A 21,516-nucleotide genomic window follows, 5' to 3' on the forward strand; every position below is an offset into this window, starting at 1 on the left:
AAATTAGTGCACCTTGTAGTTTCCACTTCCACTTTACCCTCCTCAACGCTTGTTTTTCGAATTATAAAATTTGTCTGGTCCTCTACATAAATCCTTAACCATCTCATGGACGTTCTGCAGAAACTGGGTGGCCTTGGCTTCGGTCGGGCTCTTTTGGTCAATGATTTGCTTCGTTGACTAAGCAAATTAAGTATACGACCCACGTGCCGGGAATGCCAACTAAGCGAAGGCAGCCTCAAAATGTTTATAATGAGCTAATAAACACAAATTGATTGTGTGTGAAATTAAAAGCGAAAGTTTTGCACCTCACTGGCAAGATGGACACAAGTTTCAATGGACTTCGGCCTATTTGCCAATATAATTAACATGATAAATAATTTAGCAAATATTATTGTAATTAATTTAGGCTAAAGTTTATCTTGACTGAATATTAGACATTCCAAGTGCGTAAGTCTCAATAACCAAGATATCAATTATCTACAAAACTAATTGGAACTGATGAATACCATTAAAATCCTCTGGGATTTTAAAATATTTGGAAACGGCTTAGAATCAGCGTAATAGTGTGTCACTATTAGTATAACCCTTTGTTTCATTTTGAATTTTCTCACCACCATTTTGGTTAATGGTTTGCCACCAGTTTGTCCTACAATCACCTAGTGGGCATGCTTAAATCGCTGTCCAAATTTGACCAACACTTTCGGTCGTAGGCCCAGAGACCCATAAACTATGCATTAGCTGCCGGGCACATGTTTAAAATACCAAAATACCTAGCTCACGCACCCGGGCATTATGTGCATTGCCATCGCGTTGTCCTTGGTGTCCTGCCGCACCTCCTGCCGCACCTCCAGCTTGCCACCGTGCCTCCCCATGCTCCATCCAGTGTCCCGTGGCCATCTTTTGTCTTTCGCCCTCGGTCTTTATCTGACTGCGGCACAATGACGCGGCGTATGAGTAATGTGCCTAGTGGGTGGGTGTGTGGTTGGAGTGCATCTACATAGGACTTATTTCGTATACGCGCCGCGTAGCATTTTGATGTGGCTGAAAGGCCATCCTACAACCCATCCCATTGCGTCCGATCCACATCCTCCTGCTGCCTCCCCTCTTGCCACGTATAATAAAGTGTTTGCGACTTTTTCATTGCTCACGTACGCTTTTCATGACTGACTTCTTATGCTTTAGGTTAAGGTTTTGCCCATGGATTCGGATTCGGGTCCTCGAATGTGTGTGCTAAGCGAGTGCTTTATTTCATTAAGTTGGCTCCGTCCGAAAATCTTTGTGGCCAACTTTTGTGCTTAATATCCCGTTGTGAGTTCCGTGCGGTTTTCGCCGGATTCCTTTATAGTTTCTATCAAACCGAACGTCTTCGTCTCCGTTTTGTTGGATGGAGAAGAAATGGCTAACAAAGTACAGGAGGGCAGGCCAAGATTTCTTTTGTCTTTCCCTCGTGTCGGCATTTATTTACATATTTATGAAGCGAAATATTAAGAATTATATAGGCGGAGGGATCCGAACTGGCCTTTATCTCGCACTGAATTCAACCACTACCAGGTTGGGGGATGTGGAGTGAAGTGGAGGGCATACCTCCTGCATATTTGGCAGCCAGGAATTTTTTGGACCCGAAAAGAACGAATGAACGCAGCCAAGGGCACATCAGATACTACACATTTCGAATAGCAATAATATTTGTAGACAAATATCTCGGTTGGCTGTCGTCTCCTGCCATTTCCTCGGGCCTTCCTTTGAAGGTGAACTCAAAAGTACAATCCAAGGCCTTGCATTGCGTGGCGTTGTTTGTAAGATGATTCGTTTTCATTTTTGTTGGCATCATAAATTCTTATTAATTTATAATAAAAATGTGTGAAGAGCTCCGGCGAAACGGAGGCTTGGAATTTTGCAAATTAATATTTCATTTCAAATGCTCCGCATTGATGCGGTTTGGCTATTTGATACGAGTGAAAATATTGTTATCCCTTTTTGGCGAAAATTGCACAAAAATTGTTGCATGCCTGTCCGTCATGCGGCTAATGAAATTCTCTTCTTGGGCAAATTAATGAAATAAATGCTGGGTGGAGAAATCCACACCCTCCTCCATTTAGTCTGCGTGCCAAAAGCGATTAAGTTTGCTATAAATTCTAATTACCAGAGAGTTACGAGTTGGAAAATTACATTTTATTATATGATAAAAGTTAAGCTTCAACTGGACGACGATAATGTATACCCAAATAGATTTACATGCGTATTCCCCGAACAAAGCCAACCGCAAACTCCACTTAATCATGTGTCGCTGCCCAAATAGTAGCATCTGCCCTCCGCTCCCACATCCAACTCCACTCGCTTCCCCATTCTTGCCCCAAACTCCTACACCGTATTCAAGTGTCAGAAGTGCAATTTATTTTTATGTTGTATAGTGTTGTTCTGCCAAAAGAGAAAAAGACCAAGGAAAACCCGACCAAAAGCTGAAGCCAGCAATCGCGCGAGCTCCAACAATACACAGAATAAACAAAAGCTGAGCAAAAATGGAGAGTTTGTTGGTGGCCGGTTGGTTTGCTGGCCAGTTGGGTGGTTGTGTTTTCCGGGTGGTGCTGCCATAGTGCTAGTGCTTGTCCAGCTGGTGTGGCCATAAAAACCAAAGCTGAAGCTCAATGTGGTCTGCGTTGGCTATATGAAAAGTGTTGATATATGCATGACCAGCATGGAGGTGGAGAGCGATTCCAGTCTATAATAGAGCTAATACAAATCATTCGATTTCAGATTTTAATCTGACCATTTTATACCGGAACCACCAAAAAGGAAACAATCAATATGCATAAAGATAATACCAATCAAAATGATTCGCTATATCATACAAATATTTTGTGCGCGCATATTTCTCTGTTGGAAAAACATTTGTACCTGATCGAAACTTTAATACAATACATCCCCGTTTTAATCTTGTTAGGATAATTTTATTATTTGCTAGCTTTTTAATTTTAATTGTTAATTTAACCTTTTTTTAATCACACAAGTTTAAACAGACGTGCTAAGGACCTTCTAATGGGATCATAATTTATTTATGTGCTAATTAAGTTGCATGCTTGCCAAAGTTTTTCACCAGCACAGCCCAAAGGCAAAAAGTTTGCGGTGTTGTGTGTGTGTGTGTGCATATCTGGATCTCATCCCGCCCAGCAAAACCACCTCTATTCTATCCCAGCAATATGTCAAAGGTGCAAGAACGCGAAGTGGGTGGGTTAGTCGGTGTTTGGGTGGCAGAGTTGGTAAAGGTGGGCCAAACAAGAGGTGAAGGCACCTGGATGCCATGTGGGACGTGTGCGGTTTTGATGCGGTTTCGGTTTAACAGCTCCCCATGTAAGCCGCCGCCACCTGGGCCCATAAAATGCAGTCAACGGGCTATGCGGATGGAGATGAGTTTTGTCAGCTTAAAGTGGCTCATAATGAAGTTGCTACTGCACGTGCCGCTGCCATCGGAATTTCAATGTTGATTGAATGGCCTGGTGACCCGAGTTGGCTAAAACGTTACGTCACAGGGGCTGAACAAAGGGTTGAATAAACGTTACCAGCCGCATGTGAGGGAACCTACAGCTTTGTCATTCGATAATGGTTATAGATACTAGAATACCAAAGATACTTTAAAAACGTACTTAATAGGTTTTTTTTTAAATTATTAAAATAACATTTTTTACACGCAAATTAAGAGTCTCTTTTCAAACTCGAACTCGAAGCTCATAGCATGAATTTTAATACTGCGCGAGGCAACGGCGTTTCGTTCGGCCTTTCATCAAAATTCAATTGTCTCCATTTTGGAAGCCCTCGACGCCAGTTCCAGATACCAGAGATCCCAGAGATTCAGCGCCGGGTACTGTGGCACTCGCTAAAACGGACAATCCGCCGTGGCCATTGTTGACCCTTTTCGGTCTTTTGTTTTTCGCTCGGCCAGCCAAGCGAACCAAGTGGACGTTTATCTTTTGCAGTCACTGTGCACTTCTAGCTGGCCCGGCCAAAAGTACAAACTGCAAGTGTATATAAACCATTTTATTTGCGCTCTGGTGCGGCATATGTTTGCATAACATTTTGTGGAGCATAAAGGGTCCAACTAGCGGCATAAAAAGAGCTCCTTGGGACTTAAAAACTGGGGAATTTAATGATGGCTCGTCGTATATGCATTCACAACACTATGTATTTACATCTTTCTTTGCAATTTTTAACATGGTCAAATTCATAAAACCAGTTCTGTTTCAAGATACATTTTTTTTTTTATATTTTTCGGATACACGCGCTGGAAACAGCATTCAGAGGCATAAGCGGCCATGGAAATGTGGGTGGTTGGTGGATGGAGTGGTGGGTGGCATCCAAAACGGAGACGGCTTACACGCAATAAACCGCTTTGATCACCGATCCCTGCTTGCACATAGTGTCCTTGTGCAGCTGGTACTGCAGTTGGTGGGGCGGCAGGACGAGCAGGTCGCGTAACTTGAGTCCAATCTCCATGACGGCCAGCTCGTTGTGCCCGTTGGCGGTCCAAATCGCTTGCGGAGTAAAGGCGCTGGGTTAGTAGTTGTCATGGTGGTGTCCACTGGCTACTTAAGCTGAGTACACTACAAAACTACAATGTGTAAACTATGTTTAAAAAAAAAAAACAGAGCCAACCTAGGTGTATACCACTTAATATTTATAGGTTGGCGAAGTAAACAAAACATGTGTAATGTTTTTAGTAAAATATAATATTTGTAACCAGCTTTTTTAATGCACATGCACATCTTTTTTTTTTCAGTAATACTCACAAATTTTGTTGCTCTTCCCGCGCAAGTTGATAACGGCGCCGCAGACTTCCTCGGTGTTTTCAAAGGCCTCGCCAATCAGTATGAGTAGCTGTCAGTGGGCAGAAAAGAGGTTGTGCAGTTGCAACTGATATGACAGGCGATGGACACAAAGCTCCAATAGCTACTTACCACATCTAACCAAAGCTTGTCGAGCTCCGCTTTGGAGCCACGCCCCATATTGATGACCCAACGGCCGCCGAACTTGTTCGCATCATCCTCCCACATTGGCCTGCAATGAATAGGAAATCGGTAATCATGTATATAAATCTAGCCAATCTTACTGAATGCCCTTCTTGAACAAAGAATAATCGCTGCCCACTCTAATCTCAGATGGCTGCTTAATGTGATTGTAGAGACTCCAGAAGTCCTCGACCATGTCAAAGCTAGTAATCTCGTTCTGCATGTCCTCCCAGTTCTTGCTGCGATCATTCTCCAAGTACCACAGTGTCCAAGTGTTCTCTAGCGGATGCTTAAGGCGCAAATCAACAATCTCCGTTACGGGCTTGCGAATATCCATATCCGAAAGCGTTTTCAGATCCTCGCTGGAACTCGAAGGAGAATCGGCCAGCGTCTCGGTGCCGTTGTCCATCATCTTGAATTCGGTCTGCTGGGTCGTCAGCATGGTTGAGTGTATTTGGCGAATGATCTTTTATACTGATTCAAATTTATAACAATGGATGCTAATAAAATTTCAGATCACCTGGGAAAAACGATTTCACAGCCACAACACGAGAATGTGTATAAGGGGCTGGCTACGAAACCAGACTGAAGCCATTCACACAGACAGTAAAGGCATAGGGAGGTTCGGGGGTATTTTTACCCTCGCCGACTTGACCTGTTCCCCAATTCATAACTTTCATTGCACGTAAATAATTAGGCACTCTTTGGACCACCTCTCTTACTACCCAACGTACTTCGGTCCCAGTTTCTTCTGCTTCTAATTCAACTCTTAACTCTTTATGTTCTCATAAGGTTCGCTATGGGCTTATGCACTGCCAGAAAATAACAGTACGAAGTGGGTTGTAATTGGGAAAATATACATTTTTATTTATATATAGATTTAGCTATAAGTTTATTTAAAAATCAGTATAAATCTTTTGTAATTACACTTTCATTTGTAGATACTTAGCTGCCTATTTTTTTCCTCTGCGTTTCCATGTTCCTGATTCGTTTATGGCCATCTTGTTGGCCTTGGTGATAAAAATCGAGCGCCTTATGCTTTCGTTCATATAAAGCGTTAATTTTATGACACAGAATGGAAGGACACTTGAGCGACTCCGAGTCCAGAGAGAAATTTACGCACTCACACTTTTCGCCTCCGTTGGCTCCTTTCTTTTTTCCTATGATTTTACGACAATTGAGGGGGACAAAAGGAGACGAAAGGCACGGCGTTGGGAGGGGGGGTGGAGTCACAGAAGGTGAAATTTTCCGGGCTTTGATGGTGTTGATAATGATGATGTTGTTGCTATTGCCAAAGCTGTCGTCTTTTATGTTGCCTGCCATAAAAGTGAAAATATTATGAAGCTTGTTCGAAATGGTGGAACAATGAAACAGCTACGTAATTGCCGGCAAAGTATCTCGAAAGTCATCTATGAGGCAGTTTTTGACTTGTGCAATTGACATTGGTGCACAACAGTTGCGATAACATGACAGCCCAGAATGCTAATAATAGACAAAACGACGATATCGAAATTGAGCAAGGACTGCTCCGACTTTAATTTGACAGTTAAATGGCAGGATCTATTGAGGACACTAGATGTGCAAGTACTCCAGTCGGTTAACAAACGCGCAAAAGGCACTAATGGATAGCAGTTTGAACAGCAATTTCGTGTCGAGTGTATTGCCGTATATGGTGACTGTGATACGTTCCCAAATTTCCTGATGTAGTAATTCATCAATCTGTACTTCAAAAGAAAACTCAAAAAAAAAACCTACTAGTTTATATTATATAGTTTTACTCACCGTTCTAGCAGTTTCCTTATGGTAATTGGTCAAGTGAAAAGTGCATAAACTCCGGGTGATTCTTGATTCACGAGAAAGAATCGCAAAAATAGTCCACTGGAATATTATGTTCAATGCGGAAATGATGAGGAAGTTAAAACCATTTTGATCTTTAGCTGTTAAACTAAAGAATGGTAATAATCCGTAGATAATAGCACACAGCCAATGAAATCGGAAATGCCGTATGATTCTGACGGTAATATGAAAGACATTTTGACGCAGTCGAATTAATTTTTCAGTGATTCCTTGAAGTTGTTTTACCAACACCATAAATTGACCACTTTCATGGACAGAATGAAGTCTGAGCTTATCCATATCATTTGAGATTCGTCGAGTGCAATGGTGTAGTTCGCTATACGTGGCAATGAGCACTACAAAGAGGCAAATATTGATGGTGATCTGAAGAAGAAAGCTCAGCAGGACGGCCAGTATAATTAATAGGATAACGCTATTAAGAAAAGAGTCATAAGCTTCAGCAGAGTGGTTACTTATTCCCACTATCGTATTCAGTGATCTTAAAAGATTTTGCAGGGCCAAAAGAAGGAGCAGCAAATGTTTCAGGCGAAACAGATTCGGGTGCCTGGCCATTAGATTCACCTGCCTCATGATTCTCAGCATTTGGTTTAGCAACTCCACGATCTCTGCACTTTCCAAAAGTCCGTGTATTCTTACCACCAATATGATAACACTTCCTACCACATATGGCCACACAGCTTGCAGATTATGAAACATTTTACTCGTGGTAACAATCAGGAAAAGTGCCAGAAAAATGAGAACTAAGCTGGAGTAGAACCGCAGAAATCCGGACTGACGAAAGCATTGCGCCTTCGAGTTGTACACAAAGGTGGCGACCCCGCAGATCTGGGTCACCAACACGATGAGAAACAGGAACTGGCGTGTAAAGCGGTTGAGCAGATTCACTTCCCTCATCGCGGATGGCCAAACAATTGATCCGAAACCCGATTTGCCGCCCTTCAAGGACATGAATGGAGGGTGCCCCATTTGAATTATGACCGCACTTTGCCGCTGATGTACGCGCATTAATAAGCGGTCAAAGTTTTGATGGCTTAATCGATATGGCGACGTCGGCAACTTCTGCTCGGCGACCGCAGCGCATACTGCGGTCACCGCTCCGGCGCTCAAAAGTATGCTAGCATTCTGGTCACGCCGAGCAAGGATTAGGTAATCAGCACTTTAATTGCGAGTAAATGCGAGGTGAGTGCCGCGAGGAGTTGCGGTGAAATATATACCAGTGACCCAAGCGAATTATTTCGTTTTTAATTAATTGTGGTTAATTAAAAATCTAATGATGCCAACCCAACCCTTCTGATTATAATCATTAAGGATTAAATATAATGATTCGAACTGTGTACAAATTTAAAATAGCAGATTGTCATGAAAATCTTTAACAAAGAATGCCAACATTCTGAGCCCGGCCGGAAAGCACTCTTGCAAACGAATTATCGCAATTTTACTTCAGTGCCAACCAAGCAACATCCACTCCCATTAACCTCAATAAGTTCTGAGTTATGCTGCGTGTTCTTCAAACAGATTCGAATCGAGTCTCCGCAGCCAACTGGCATATCTTACTCTTTTGTTTGCCGGTCAGTGCGAAGGAAAAACAATCTCAATCTCGTTTTACGCTGCCGTGCGGCGAGCACATTTAATTACGCAACATTTACGTTAAAATTTTATTGTCCGCATTACTGAACCGACCGACCGGCCGGCACCCGGATCCGGGATCGAATCCGGACTTGGACTCAATCCTTCGATCCCTCATCCACTGCCGTGCACTCAGCTGTGGTTTCCGTTACACATTTCGCGCCATTGTCCAAAGTGGGCGTTGAGCGGTGGAATGGGGGGGCCGTGGTCCGCCCCTTTATTCTGGCACGCCCATCGCCGACATGCATGAGCTATCTCTCCTGGCAGGCAGGTCATTTTGATTCGCCTCTGAAAGGAGAACGCATCATTTGCGCTGCCAGCGAGCTGGCCATGTTATTGGCATATTTTTTAATGCTGCCGACAGGACAAGGGGCAAACTGATATAGACAGGAGCTCAAGGATGGAATGACTCTATCAGCGCTGCGAAAGAACAAAAAGAAAAAATAATAAAAATAACATTGCGGTGAGTGACGGGAAAACATTGAGGCGATGGCCCAGAAACCAGAAGTCAGGTGCACAACGAAAAAATCATTTAAATCGGAGGGTCAATCGCATGCATTCGAAAGAGTATACATCCATTAAAAATGTTGTACAATCTGCAAGTGTTTGCTCTTTAATGAAGGTATAACTACTTTTTAATAGTCCCATTTTTAGCTTTTCAGCATAAGAACTTAGAATTGTGAAAAGTAGTCCAATCCTTGAATATTACTGTTGCCCAGCAATTGTTTCGTTTAAAACTGAATTTAATCATGGAAAAAGAAATTTCCTGCCAAGGGTGGTATTGTGTTGTATCGTCAATTGTCAGTTTGTTGCATTATCAGCGCTTTACGGCTCATTTGCGTTTTGAACATGTGTAAACAAGGCGAGGCAGATGGTCGAGGACCTCCTTTAACCCCACGCCCCAAACAGTTTCGCCTTTTGTACAGGATACGGCAGTTGATATTGCCGACGGCCAGAAAAGAGAACTGAACTCATCATCATCAGCAGCAGTAGCCGCATCAGCAGCGTTTTTAACAGCGGTGATTTATGAAATTTACAAACAAACCAGGCAGCCAACAATTTTCACTGCAGTCGCACGTTTGCATTTATTTTGCGCATATTTAATGAGCACAAATATTTTTGCAGTATGTAAATTTATGAAACATGCACTGTGCACTGTGCTCCATGCGGAACTTAAAAATATGCCAATGGCGCCGTATTAAGCACTCATTACTCACGCCGACATCCCGAAAATTTATGTACATTTAAAGTCTTCCCAGTCCATATGTGTCCACCTGTCCATCTGTCTGTCCATTCGTTGGACTTCCTCATGGCAGCTCTGCGTGTCCCAGTGCCTCAGTATCTTGTCTGTGGTGCCACTTGTCTGCGGTCTGGATGACAGTCCATATGAATCGACCGCCGGACGGCCGCAATTTTGCGGCACAAGCTTGGCAAAGATGAGCCATAAATTAGTACGAAGGGGGTCGAGAATTGCGTGCAGGTAATATCAGAACGATGGTCCGCGATTAACTCTTAAATCTGCTCATGTTTGAAGTGTACTTCAAGCAATGATTGAGCCGACAGATTTGCAGCACCAGTCAGATAATCGATTTTCAAATTCAATTTACTGGCGAAGGAACATTTTGGCCCGACGCCACAGCTGGCCATACACTGGGAGAATTAATGGAATACTTGAATGTCTAAAGTTTGATTTTATATTTGCCTTCGATGCTAAGTAATAAATTTTCTGTGTGACTCGTCATTTTAAAAATGTTTCATTACAATCCACATAAAGATGCATTTTCATTGTGTATAGGTTCTATAAAGTGGCTCCCCGGAGGCCCAGCTATATCCCTATATCCCTACACAAACAGAGACACAAATACCCCGCCATTGAATTCACATTCACGTTTTGTTTATTTATTTATTGCAGCCATTGCATTGTTATGCACACCAAGGCAGACAAAATAAATACCAGCACACAGAACAATAAATTTAAAATCTAATTACGCGCACCATTTAATATCGGAGCGGAAACGGAAATGGGAGTGGGGAAATGGAAGTGCGAGTTCGAGTTCGAACGTGAGCTGGCTATGATGGCGCCAAGTCTCCCAGGCGGATTCGACCAAAAAGGAAATCCAGATCGAACAGTTGGCCAAACAAATCCACACAACACATAATAAATAGATAAGCCGCGTCGGCAAATCTCAAAGGCAAAAGACGAAAAAAAAAAAGGAACGCAATTAAAATTTTGATAAGCAAACAGCAGACGCAACTCGAATTAGTTATCTCTCTGGATGTGTTTAAGCCAAAAAAAAAGAGAGAAAACAGAAGCCCAGAAGAAATAATAAAATTGCCTGTGGTTGAGCTTTTGACTTGCGGGCGGTGGTCAGTATGGGGTTAAGCCGGGGGTCCTCGGGTCTCGGAATACAAATGAGTTTTCTTTGTTGGCCTCTTGTGCATGTAATTTACACTGAACAGCAGGGTTGCGGTGCGGGGTGGTGTGTCCAGTATAGGGGGCATCAACCACATCCGCAACCAAATGGTCAACATTGCTCAACTTGTGAAAAATACATTATGGTTTAAAGTATTTAATTGCACACAATTTTTGGGGTTATACGAGCCATAGCTTCGTCCTTGCGTTAAATAGCAAAGTCAAACGGGGGAATATCTATGTGTGTGGATTTGTTTGGGGATCAACGAGATTTTTCCCTTACTTCGTTAAGGGATGAATGGATGATTTGGTTACTGAAAAAGTAAAGCCTACCCAGAGATACGCAAGCAAAACGCAATTAAAACTAATAATTAATACGACAACAAGCACACGTTCTTTTTTTTTTTTTTTGTGTGGGGGTGAAGGTCCTTGGACATTTGTCAAGTGGGTTTGACCTTCCCGTGGAGTTTGCCTAATAAAATTATGCTTAATTTATATGCAGGCTGCGTCATTTGACTGATGCCTACTAATGACTTCCTAACAATTTTTAATATCTATGCAAATGAACATAAATTGCTCGTCCTTGGCCTCACTGTTCGCCTCCTTTTTCGGCCAAATTATGTGAAGCCGGCTTCCCGCTAACTTTGGTTAACCGTTTAGCTGCCGCTGACCCCGCACAAGTTACCAAAAAAAAAAAGTGTATATACAAAAATACAAGTAACAGAGCAGCAAATAACAGCCAGGAGGGCCCGGCAACTGCTCTCTGACGTTTAATTAAATGACATTATGGCCGCCTCGCTGCGATGTAGGCAGTGAAAAATGCTACGGTATCCTGGCCCCCATTTCCCAGGACCTCCTCTTCAGATTTCCCACCACTCAGCTGGGGCATGGAAAAATGTGTGCACTGGGAGCTGTATTTCAATTTTTGTGGCAATTGCGTCTAGTTGCTGTCTATTATGGCGAGGTCATTATTAAGCTTATAGGAAAAGTTATCCTTGGAGATCATCTGGGGAGCGGTTGTCGTAAGTGTGTGAATATCTGGCACCTCAAAGGTATTAAAAGATATAAAGGAGCCTTCGAAATCATTGGATTTTCTTGTTTAACACCCAAGTCTTTGGTTCGCGCTCAATTCCAGATTAAGCTTAAATTTTCAACTCTTTTGGCCTTCTTCTCTCCGTCCTTTCAAGTCTGGAATAATTGCTGCATTTCTCATGCAGATGGCACACATTTCATATTCTCTAGACTCCGTTTTTCCCCCGACTAAATTTGCATTGCAAATAATCATTTTTAAGTTGCTAATGATGGCAAAACAGGCATAGCAAACCAGATTCCAGGGCCAGTGGGCAGGAGAAATTAAATCATTAGTTATGCGCTGCACAGAATTAATGCGCTTGTAAAACGGATCCAAAGAACTTTTAATTGCAACTTTCTAGTTTTTCGGAATTGGCATAAGAATGGTATATGCAGATATGCAGATTGGGCTACGAACTGGGAACAGTCCATGTTTGATATCAGAAATGCATTTGCCGATTGACTTTTGCCGACTTGCTGGGCTCTGTTGCATTAGCAAAGTTTTTGCATTTGAGAGTTGTAAAGGGTGGCAGGAGTGGGGAATAACTTCAAAATGAAATCAAGACGAGCCAGTCAAAACTTAAATTGCAGCAAAAGCAAAGTTCAGCTAAAAGGGCTATCAGGGCTAGCTGGATTGGAAACACGGACTAGGGATACGGATACGGATACGGATACATTGGGGCACTTGGCAGCTGCTGGCTTTGTAAATCTCTTGGCAATTTGTTGCAGCTGGCCGGCTAAATTGATGCCAAATTGAATGTGTCAATTTCAATTCGATGTCATGCATTTAAATGTTTTATTTTTATTTGCCCAAACGGGGCAGCTGTTGTCGCTGAAACTGCACGAAAAAAAAGGCGCAAAAAATACGCAAACCCATTGTAGGAGCAAAGCAAATAAAAATTGTAATTAATCCCATATGTTGCGAAACTGAATTTCTCCTCGGGCATATCATTAAGTTTTTTATACTTAAAAAATGCACAAAAAATTTAAGGCTAACTAATTCAAACAAATTCGGGAACATCCCTCTTTTAATGCAAACTATATGAATCGTTCAAGCTATATTATGAAGCTCATGTGTGAATATGTGTGTATTTATATTTATTTAAATTAAAACGCTCCCAATTTAACTTTTGCTGCTTTATTTGAATAGTAATTAATAATTCAAATGCTATGGAGCATATTTAATATGCGAACTGCAATTCGCTGTAATGCCAAGTGAATGCCTGAAATTATAATATTTATTTAATGAATGCCATAAACATCTCTTAATAATTGCATATTTTTCCCTAACGAGCGCCCTCAACTGCGTTTCGACCTCGGCGGCCAACGTGGCGTATGCGCAATGCTTGGGTAGCCTTTTCCTGTGTGCAAAGGATCAGCGTAGTTCCAGCTGAATAGCTGTATATTTTTATAATGCTCACACACATGCACCATTTTGCGGCTTAAATTCGGAAAACAAACAAAAATTTTTGGCTCAGCATAAGCGGCTTACAATGTTAACTCTCACAAACACACACATTGGACCCAAACTCAGGCATTCGCACACCCAGTGTCTGTCGTTTGTTGGCAACTTATTTGCAGTTGGTTACCTGCAGTTTAACACAAATGTTTGAATAGCAAACTTTTCCCCTATCTTCGTCGATGCCAGAACTAAAATTCCCAGCGATTATATTCGAGGAATATTGGCTGTGAAAGCCATTTCGGTATCGTCGGTCAAAGAAATAACTCTGCAGAACTAATTACAAACACTGGTCCAGGAAATTGCTTCGAAATTACAATTAAGTTGGCCAGCCCCAAAAAGCAGCAAAAGGTACAGCAGCAGCTCAATAACCATTGTGGCCCAAAACTTTGGCCACTCCAATCCAAAGGATTTTCCTTCTTGGCATACCTGCCTCTAATTTTTTTTTTTTTTTTGTATTGCCTTCGTTTGGTCTGTTAATTATGCATGCAAAGCTGCTTGTAGATACTTTTATCTATATCTTTATACCCGTAGTTTAGGTATCTCGGTTCTCCGTTGCGGTTGTGGCCACAAATCAAACGTGGCCACGCCCACGTCATTGAAAATCGAGAATGCCCTGCAGTCGCCAGCCTCTTGCTGTTAAATAAATTTTCGATTATCGCGCACATTAAAGCAATAAAAATGTAATAAATTTTCAATCTGCACCTTGGCCCTCGAGTGGCAGGACCAAGATTTTTATCGAGTTTCGTAAATCGATGATAAAATTAAATGAACTTTTGCCGCTGTCTGCGATTGACAATGGCAACTTCAAAATTTGCGCCGCGGGCACTGTTTAGTTTTGCGATGGCAATGGCGATGGTGATGGCGATGGCGATATGGCGAAAGCAATACAGCTGTAATAACACGCATACGCACCGTGAGCCCGGCCGAAATGCCTTCAATTGTCTTTTGGCGGCTCGTTTTCATTTCCCGAAGGTGTTGCTTTTTCTTTGGGGGTTTTCTTTGTTTAGTCCTGTTTTCGCCGAGTATGTGTGTGGGTGAAATGAAGGTAGCTTCAATACCAATTTTCATACTCGATTACCTTTCTGGTGGCCTATTGCTACGAGTCCTTTCTGCTACGTTACTGTAAATGTAAGTTCGGTGATTTTTTCTGCTTTCTCCACGAGCCGCAGGATGGAGCACCTGCAGCTCCACCGCTACTGCTCTCAATAAAGTTCTGAACTGTGGAAAGGCAAACATTTTATTAAAAAACTTTTGTTTCACTCGGCTAGCGGAACTGGCAAGGACCTTGAGGCCTTGGCAAAAGTTTACACATAGAAATATGATTTTACATTTGCTTTTAATTTTAACTCTTGCAATCATTTTTCGGCCTGGCCACCTTTTGCGCAAAAATATTATAATAAAAATAACTTTTGCTTTTGCTTTTACATTGGCTTCGGGTCTGGCTTTTTCCCTTGCCACCAAACAAAAGCCATAAATGTCGGACGGGCCGCGTAATTGATTGTTGCAAGTCAGCTAAGGCAAAAAAGAATTTAATAAAAACTTCGGGCAGAGAATACATGCGGCGTGAGAAATTCTCTAGTGAACAAAACAATATTTACTCGCGCAGGAGAAAAAAAAACTGAAATCAGCTAGTCAACTCTCACAAGGATTTGCTCGGATGAATATTTTACCCTGAGCGTGAAAAATTCAAATGCTAATGAGCTTTTAATTGCTCACTTCGGTTTACTGAGTGTTCGGGGTGTTCTATGTGTGTGTGATACACAGCAGGCGGGCAAAGTTGCGTATGAGTAATCTGCAGTGTGCGACGCAAGAATTAATGAACCTCTCGAGTGTGTTTTAAAACGCGCCAAGATAAATCATGCACATCCATCTAAAGCCCTTCATGATGTTAATTACCGAACCCTGTCACACGCTCCGCGAAAAGGAAAACCTGGAAAAGAGCGGGCGAAATCTAAATACACACAACAATTGCAATTTCCATTGCAGCAACTTGATAAAAACTTTGCGAAGAAAACTATTTGCATGGAAACTCTGGGCCGAACTAAACTCAAACAGACTCGGAACAAAAACTTCCCAGATTCTCAAACCCGAAGGGTGGAAATCCGGTCTGCGTGTGCGTGTGCATGGCCAGATAAAAGTTTTAATTAAATAATTAACAGAAATTGTGTATGCATCTATATCGCCCACTTGTTGCCCAGAATAGAAAAGAGGAGCCAACTCCGATGGCCGTTGGCCGTAAATAAATACCCACACATTGTGCGGTAAAGGTAGCAAACAATAAGATAAAATGCTGAGATTGAAACTGTTCAGACTGATTATGGCTTAATTAATTATTACAAAGATGGAAATTGAAAAGGGACGTATGTTGTATGTAGTGCATTGTTGAGCCTTGATTAGTTTTGAGTTTAGTTTTGAAAACCGATAAAGGAGAAATACCAACACAGTTAAGATTGTGTGATTAAACTAAACCCTTTGGGTTCAAAGGCATCATGTAGGTCGAAATTAAGACAAAAACAATGATTTAGGTGTAATAACAAAAATATAAGATAATTTCCTGAGCAGATGAACATGAGATTTACTTCATGAAAATATATAAGAACTCCCAACATTCGAAATTTATTTATATCATCGCCGTATAGATGCATTTTTGGAATCCTAAATTGGCTAGATAAAGATTAACTATCGTAAAACACACCGCTCCATTATAATATAGACCATCATAAAAGGATTTCGCCATTTGCTCTGCATAGTTAGGAAGTATCGACCGCTGGTGAGCCAGCTCATCACCATCACACCGGCATCATTATCGTTATCATCATCATTTGGTGGATACATCATGTGGATGCATTTCTCAACTGTATTTGCAGCTGTGTGCAGGCTGAATTTCGGCGGTTGTCGTTGAATTTGCGGTCCGTTGATATGCGTAATAACGCAATAAATACAAATTAAACATGCTTGAGTGCAATTATGCAAATGAATGGAGTTTATAGGGCGCGACACCAATCACCCGACATACATATACACGCAAATACATAGGTATATAGCATGGTGCATATGGATTACAGACCGATTGCCGGGCACTAATCTCTTGTAATGAACACAAATATGTAGAACAGGGCGATAATCGCTCTTGTACATTTAACAATAAAGTGCTTACGAGTGTAACCCCTGACATCCTGACATCCAGGCTCGCTAATCGCAGATACAATTTCTGTGCGCCATTCAGTGTCACGTTATATTTAACGTTTATCTGCGAAACAATTTCGATTTAGTCGCCGCGGCGACTAAACAAATACTCCTGCCCTCGTCTCAAGTTTTACGTTCGTGTCCTGTGTCAGCGGCAGCTGTTGGTCCTTGGTCCTTGGACCTAAGTCCTCGGAAAACTGGCATTGGGACAGGCTATTTCTTCTTAAATTTCTATAATTGCTTGTGATTTGTTGGCCACGAACGTGCCGGGCAACTGCAATTTGCTGGCCCAAACACACATATTCCACGCCATATATATATATATATATATATAAATATATACGTTCACATTTGTCTTCCCTATAGATTTTGCCATATATTTTTATTTGTCTCACGCTTTCAATAATTGCCAGTATTACACGTGGCCCTAATAAATTAGTCTTACGTTTCTTTCCTGGCCTGGCCTTACGACAGCGCCGAATAGACGACAAACTTCTCAACAGCTTTTCCGGTGCATCACAGATACGCCCCGTGGTTTCGCTTGATTTTGGACTAAAATTGTTCGCTTTAATTGCCATTTTACAGATATTTGCTGAAAGCATTTACAATGGGTCCAACCAGCTGCGTCGCCATCCACCACGATGCCCGAAATTATGGAATGCCGAAATTCAAAATGGTGCCATATCAAATATGCAAGCCGATGCACATTTAAAATTTCTCTACCCGGCCTCCATGAAACACTAAAATCAAATGAAAATGATGCGGAAACGGCCATATATAATGACTAAAATTCTGGTTTCCAATCTCTTGTCCGGATATTGAACGGATTTTAGTTGCATATGTGACGTGGCGTGGAATGATTGAAGCCATTGTTAAAATATATCACACATATGACGCATATTGATGCAGATCCAAGCAAATAGACCCTGTAGCTATAGATATCCCAATTACTAGCCGAAATTGATGGGTATTTGGAAGTCAAGTTTATGCCGCAATTTAGCTAAATAGAACCATTGAGTTCGATTACTTATTCAGATGTAGTTTCTCTTCAAGTGCTCTTCAGACAATGGCGAAATTTAAGAGGTTGCACGCTTAATGGCACATTAACTCATCAAAGCAACCGCAGTTTTCCACACCGGATTTTCCCCCGAACAGAAATTTTCCCCCACCAGACTGTACTCCACCTACAGCACTTCACACTTTACCCCGAATCATACAACATTTTAACAGCTGTCAGTTTTATGGCGCGTGACTTTTACGACAGTCGAAGGTGAACGGTTGGTGGGGAAAATTGGGCGATTCAGCTGCTGGCGAATTTCAGAAATCGCTTTTAATTGCCAACTAAAACAAAATAGCTCGAATAGCAATAACAATCAGCAATAGCAGAGTGCTGCTGAAATTTTTGGCAGCAAACACGCATAAAACTCAAATAGTGGGTAAACGTAAAAATAGTTTTATTTTAATGTGTTTTTCGCCTGCGTTATTGATGTCAATGTTTGAGTATTCCATTTTATTACACTTTTACCATACACTAGCTGACAGCAAAACAAAATTCAGTTTGATATGCAACTGGAAGCGAGTTGATTGGTTTTTGTTTGACATTTCTCGGAAATGCGTGAAGCGATTTTGGAAAATCTTTCTGCTACTGCCATTGCCGGGAAAATTTCTTTTGCAAAAGTTTTTAAATGCATTTGCCTTTGCATTTATTTTGCAATCAGGCGACCTCTTTGCCCCGCCAGCCAGCCGACATGCGAGAATAATAAAAGTTTTCTAGCAATTTTCCAGTGCGAGGCACAAGAACAAAAAGGATTTCACACTCTCGACTGCGGTGTGGGCACTTTGGTTAACTTAATGAGTTTGTGATGGGTGCTTAAGATCCATTAGGGACCCTTGAAAATCAAACAAAAATCGTAAGCCAGTTAGGAGTTATCAATTAAATAATTTACAAAATTGTCCTAACTTTGTTGTGGAAAGTTACTTAGTAGAGTATTTTCGCTTCATGCAGCAATTGCTTTTGCCTTTGCTACATAACACGGCATGTTCTTTGGACTGTTACAAGCACTTTTCCTCAAGCGCACAAACTTTAATATTATTATCAATTTTCGCACAAGCTGCAGAAAATAGCATGCACTTTCCATGGCGCCGGCAAATCCTCTTTTCCACGACTTGCGAGCAGCGGCAACAAAAGGTGCAAAATATTGCAACACATTTGGTGGACGGCATAAGTTATAGCACCCGACCGCAGGTAATTAAATACCACACATATACATATACACATATAACGGGGCGAATGGGAGAAGGTTCTTGCTGTTACGGTCCTTGGCTTTGGGCGCTTTCAAATTTCGCTTAGCTTTCGTTTAACTGCCGTTGAATTGCATCCCGTGTTAATGAGCGACTAGATGTTGTTGTTTGGCTGCGGTTAACATGCGCCTTGTAATTACGATTTCATGAAACACCGCCATTAATTTAACTAAGAAATATCTTTGTGCGGTGTTGTCTGTTCCAGATGAAACAGTTCCTATAACACTGCACTTATTTTAAGATTTATTAAAGATTTGAAGGGGAACTAAATGAGGTATAGTAAATTCTTTTTGAACCATTTTTAAAAGCAAATACATTTATATATGCCTTTTGCTTAGAAGGATTATAATCATATAATCAAGAACTGAATTTTTTTAAAAATCTTTGTATTTTACAATATAACTCAGAACATAATGCAACAAATACCATCGGAGTTACCATTTAATTTTACCGTATATCGTATATCGTATATAAAGCTTTGGCTTATTGCTTACCATTTTGTCAATTTTATTTCCAATACATTTGGCTTCAGTTGAATGCCAACTCCGGACAGAAAATAAACTGCACCCAAAGAATGCCAATGCCCCATAATCAACTGCAAAAGGAGCGATGGGGGAGGGGAGGGATGGGTCAATCGAATTCGAACCTTGTTGCGCACTAAATTTTCAAGTGTCAAACTAATGGCCTAAGAAATACTTTATAGCTAAAATTTTAAACAATATAGAAGCGTACACACTGAGTATGGAGCGCATTTCGAAAGGCGCAATTCAATAAAATATCCATTGTCCTGGTGCTCAGCTGTAGGATGTATCTGTGTCCTTTGTGCGAGTCGTTCTCCATGTGAATCAGTGTGTGCAGCTATAGATGTATCCGCATATCTGTATCTGTATGTGCACGCATCATTCATCCGGCGGCCATATTGAGGCAACATATCCGGCGACAGGATGCCAAGACAAGAAAATTTCATGCTATGCTTTGTACGTTTCCGCCACGCCTCCTGCTCCTCGCTGCACCTTAACCCTCCGATGCCCAGCGTGCCCACTGCGACCCGACTGCCCTCGCAGTATTCTTGTTGTTCTCTGCCAGTGCTTATATTTTATTTCATGCCAACAGCACTGTTTAATTACACACAAAAGACAACACACACACACACATACACACTCACAGATGCAGCCCCAAAGAGGAGGGGAGTTGCATGTTAGCCTGCCACACGGACACACATCCTTCTTTTCGTTTTGCAGGAGTGGTTGTGAATGCGCAGATGTATCTGTGGCATCAGGTAATAGCCGCCCTTGCTCGCATGCAATTTATATTTTCTGCTCTTGCTGTCGCAGCTCCTGAGCCTGAATCCAGGACCTGCACAGGTTCTGGCCAATGTCCTGGCTAGCCCCACCCATGCCCTCATCATCGCCCCTGCCATTGCAATTAAGTTCGACTGCAAAACAAAAGGCATGTTGTTTGATATCAAGTTGGTTTTCATTCGCCCTTCTTCGTTCTCCTTGGGCTGAACTAATTTCTCAATTGTTTTTTTTTTTATGGGAAACAATTTCAGAGCATTACAGGAGCAAATAATTGCGATTCGCGGTATAATAACAGATTATGGGGTTTTGTCATAATAAATTGGATTTCTTTGGGATAAAAAGCATACAGAGTTCAGCGATTGACAGCACTCACTAATTGATATTTGGTGGGGTCATTGAACTTTGGCAGACCATAATGCACACACATACAGGCGCAGCTCTCATGTGCAAAATAAATAATACTGCGCGCCTTATTAATGACGTTTTAATACTCTTTTTTTGCGGCCAAACATTGTCCGTGGGGAATCCATTGAAATTATTTATCCGATTCTTAACAATTGCATCATAAATTTTATTAAAGAAAGAACTCTTTGCCGTACAATTTATCATCGGGTAATTGATAATGCCAGCGCCTAGGACTATGCCGCCATGTTGATTAATTATCGCAATGACAACACAAACACACAGCAAGTACAACAACAACGCAGCACAATGCAAAGTTATCGCTGCAAAAATATTTTTCAAAATTTCAGCGCCGAGCATGATTTATGTTGAATCCTTGGCCTGAAATGGAATGGGTTCTGGGTGTAAGCCGGGCTAGTAGTAGGTTGGAAAACAGAAAGGGATGGGCTCAGGGGTAGAAGCATTGAAGGGTCTTGCCGCAGTTTTCGCTCTTTGATTCCTTCACTGTTGCTGTTTGTTTAATTAAAAACGCAAAACTTTTGCGGTTCACAGCCAAATTAAATTATGTTCAATTTAACTTTATGCCTTCAATCCACTTCACTTCACTCCACACCGCTCGTCTTCATTTCGGTTTCTTTTATTATTTTGCGTGTTTCACGCGCGGAAGGCGGCGAGTGGAAGCCATTTTGCATTTGCAATAAGTAAGTATTGAGTGTGACCCAAACCTGAATTTGTAAAGTTTTCAATTTCACGAGCCGCCCAGGCAAAAAAAGTGGCATCATCAAATGTGTCGAAAGCGAAACAATGGCACAAATTTACCACAGCAAGTAGAACTTGACTTTGGTTTTATGGTCGGAGTTTGTTGCCGAGTTGTTGACAACGCGGCGTATGCGCAAT

At 41.6% G+C, this 21,516-nt stretch overlaps 2 protein-coding genes and 1 long non-coding RNA gene across 3 annotated transcripts; all 3 read right to left on the reverse strand.

Annotated features, from left to right (window-relative positions):
- Positions 1–4,158: 4,158 nt before the first annotated feature.
- eIF4E4 (eukaryotic translation initiation factor 4E4) lies at positions 4,159–5,576 on the reverse strand. Its single transcript, NM_139795.3, has 4 exons — positions 5,102–5,576; positions 4,950–5,049; positions 4,782–4,869; positions 4,159–4,526 (listed from the first exon to the last, which is right to left on the reverse strand). Exons 1-4 carry the CDS (start codon positions 5,440–5,442, stop codon positions 4,366–4,368), a joined length of 690 nt encoding a protein of 229 aa, NP_648052.1. The 5' UTR covers positions 5,443–5,576; the 3' UTR covers positions 4,159–4,365.
- Positions 5,577–5,937: 361 nt separating this feature from the next.
- Positions 5,938–6,546, reverse strand: lncRNA:CR45173 (long non-coding RNA:CR45173). Its single transcript, NR_124818.1, has 2 exons — positions 6,379–6,546; positions 5,938–6,316 (listed from the first exon to the last, which is right to left on the reverse strand). It is a non-coding gene; the product is annotated as a long non-coding RNA:CR45173 (long non-coding RNA).
- A 26-nt stretch (positions 6,547–6,572) lies between these two features.
- On the reverse strand, positions 6,573–7,751 carry Grl65a (Gustatory receptor-like 65a; the record flags this gene model as incomplete). The annotated part of the gene is made up of 2 exons (NM_168175.3): positions 6,573–6,719; positions 6,783–7,751. 2 exons carry the CDS (start codon positions 7,749–7,751, stop codon positions 6,573–6,575), a joined length of 1,116 nt encoding a protein of 371 aa, NP_729182.3.
- Between the last annotated feature and the right edge of the window lie 13,765 nt (positions 7,752–21,516).

This window comes from Drosophila melanogaster, chromosome 3L, assembly GCF_000001215.4.
Source record: "Drosophila melanogaster chromosome 3L".
NCBI classification, from domain to species: Eukaryota; Metazoa; Arthropoda; class Insecta; order Diptera; family Drosophilidae; genus Drosophila; species Drosophila melanogaster.

Bases quoted from the DNA above. Each gene is read 5' to 3' on its own strand.
- eIF4E4 (NM_139795.3), bottom strand. From the start codon at position 5,442: ATGCTGACGACCCAGCAGACCGAATTCAAGATGATGGACAACGGCACC. The intron at 5,050-5,101 runs GTAAGATTGGCT...TATTCATTGCAG, and splicing joins TTGTTCAAGAAGGGCATTCA to GCCAATGTGGGAGGATGATG. The intron at 4,870-4,949 runs GTAAGTAGCTAT...GCCCACTGACAG, and splicing joins ACAAGCTTTGGTTAGATGTG to CTACTCATACTGATTGGCGA.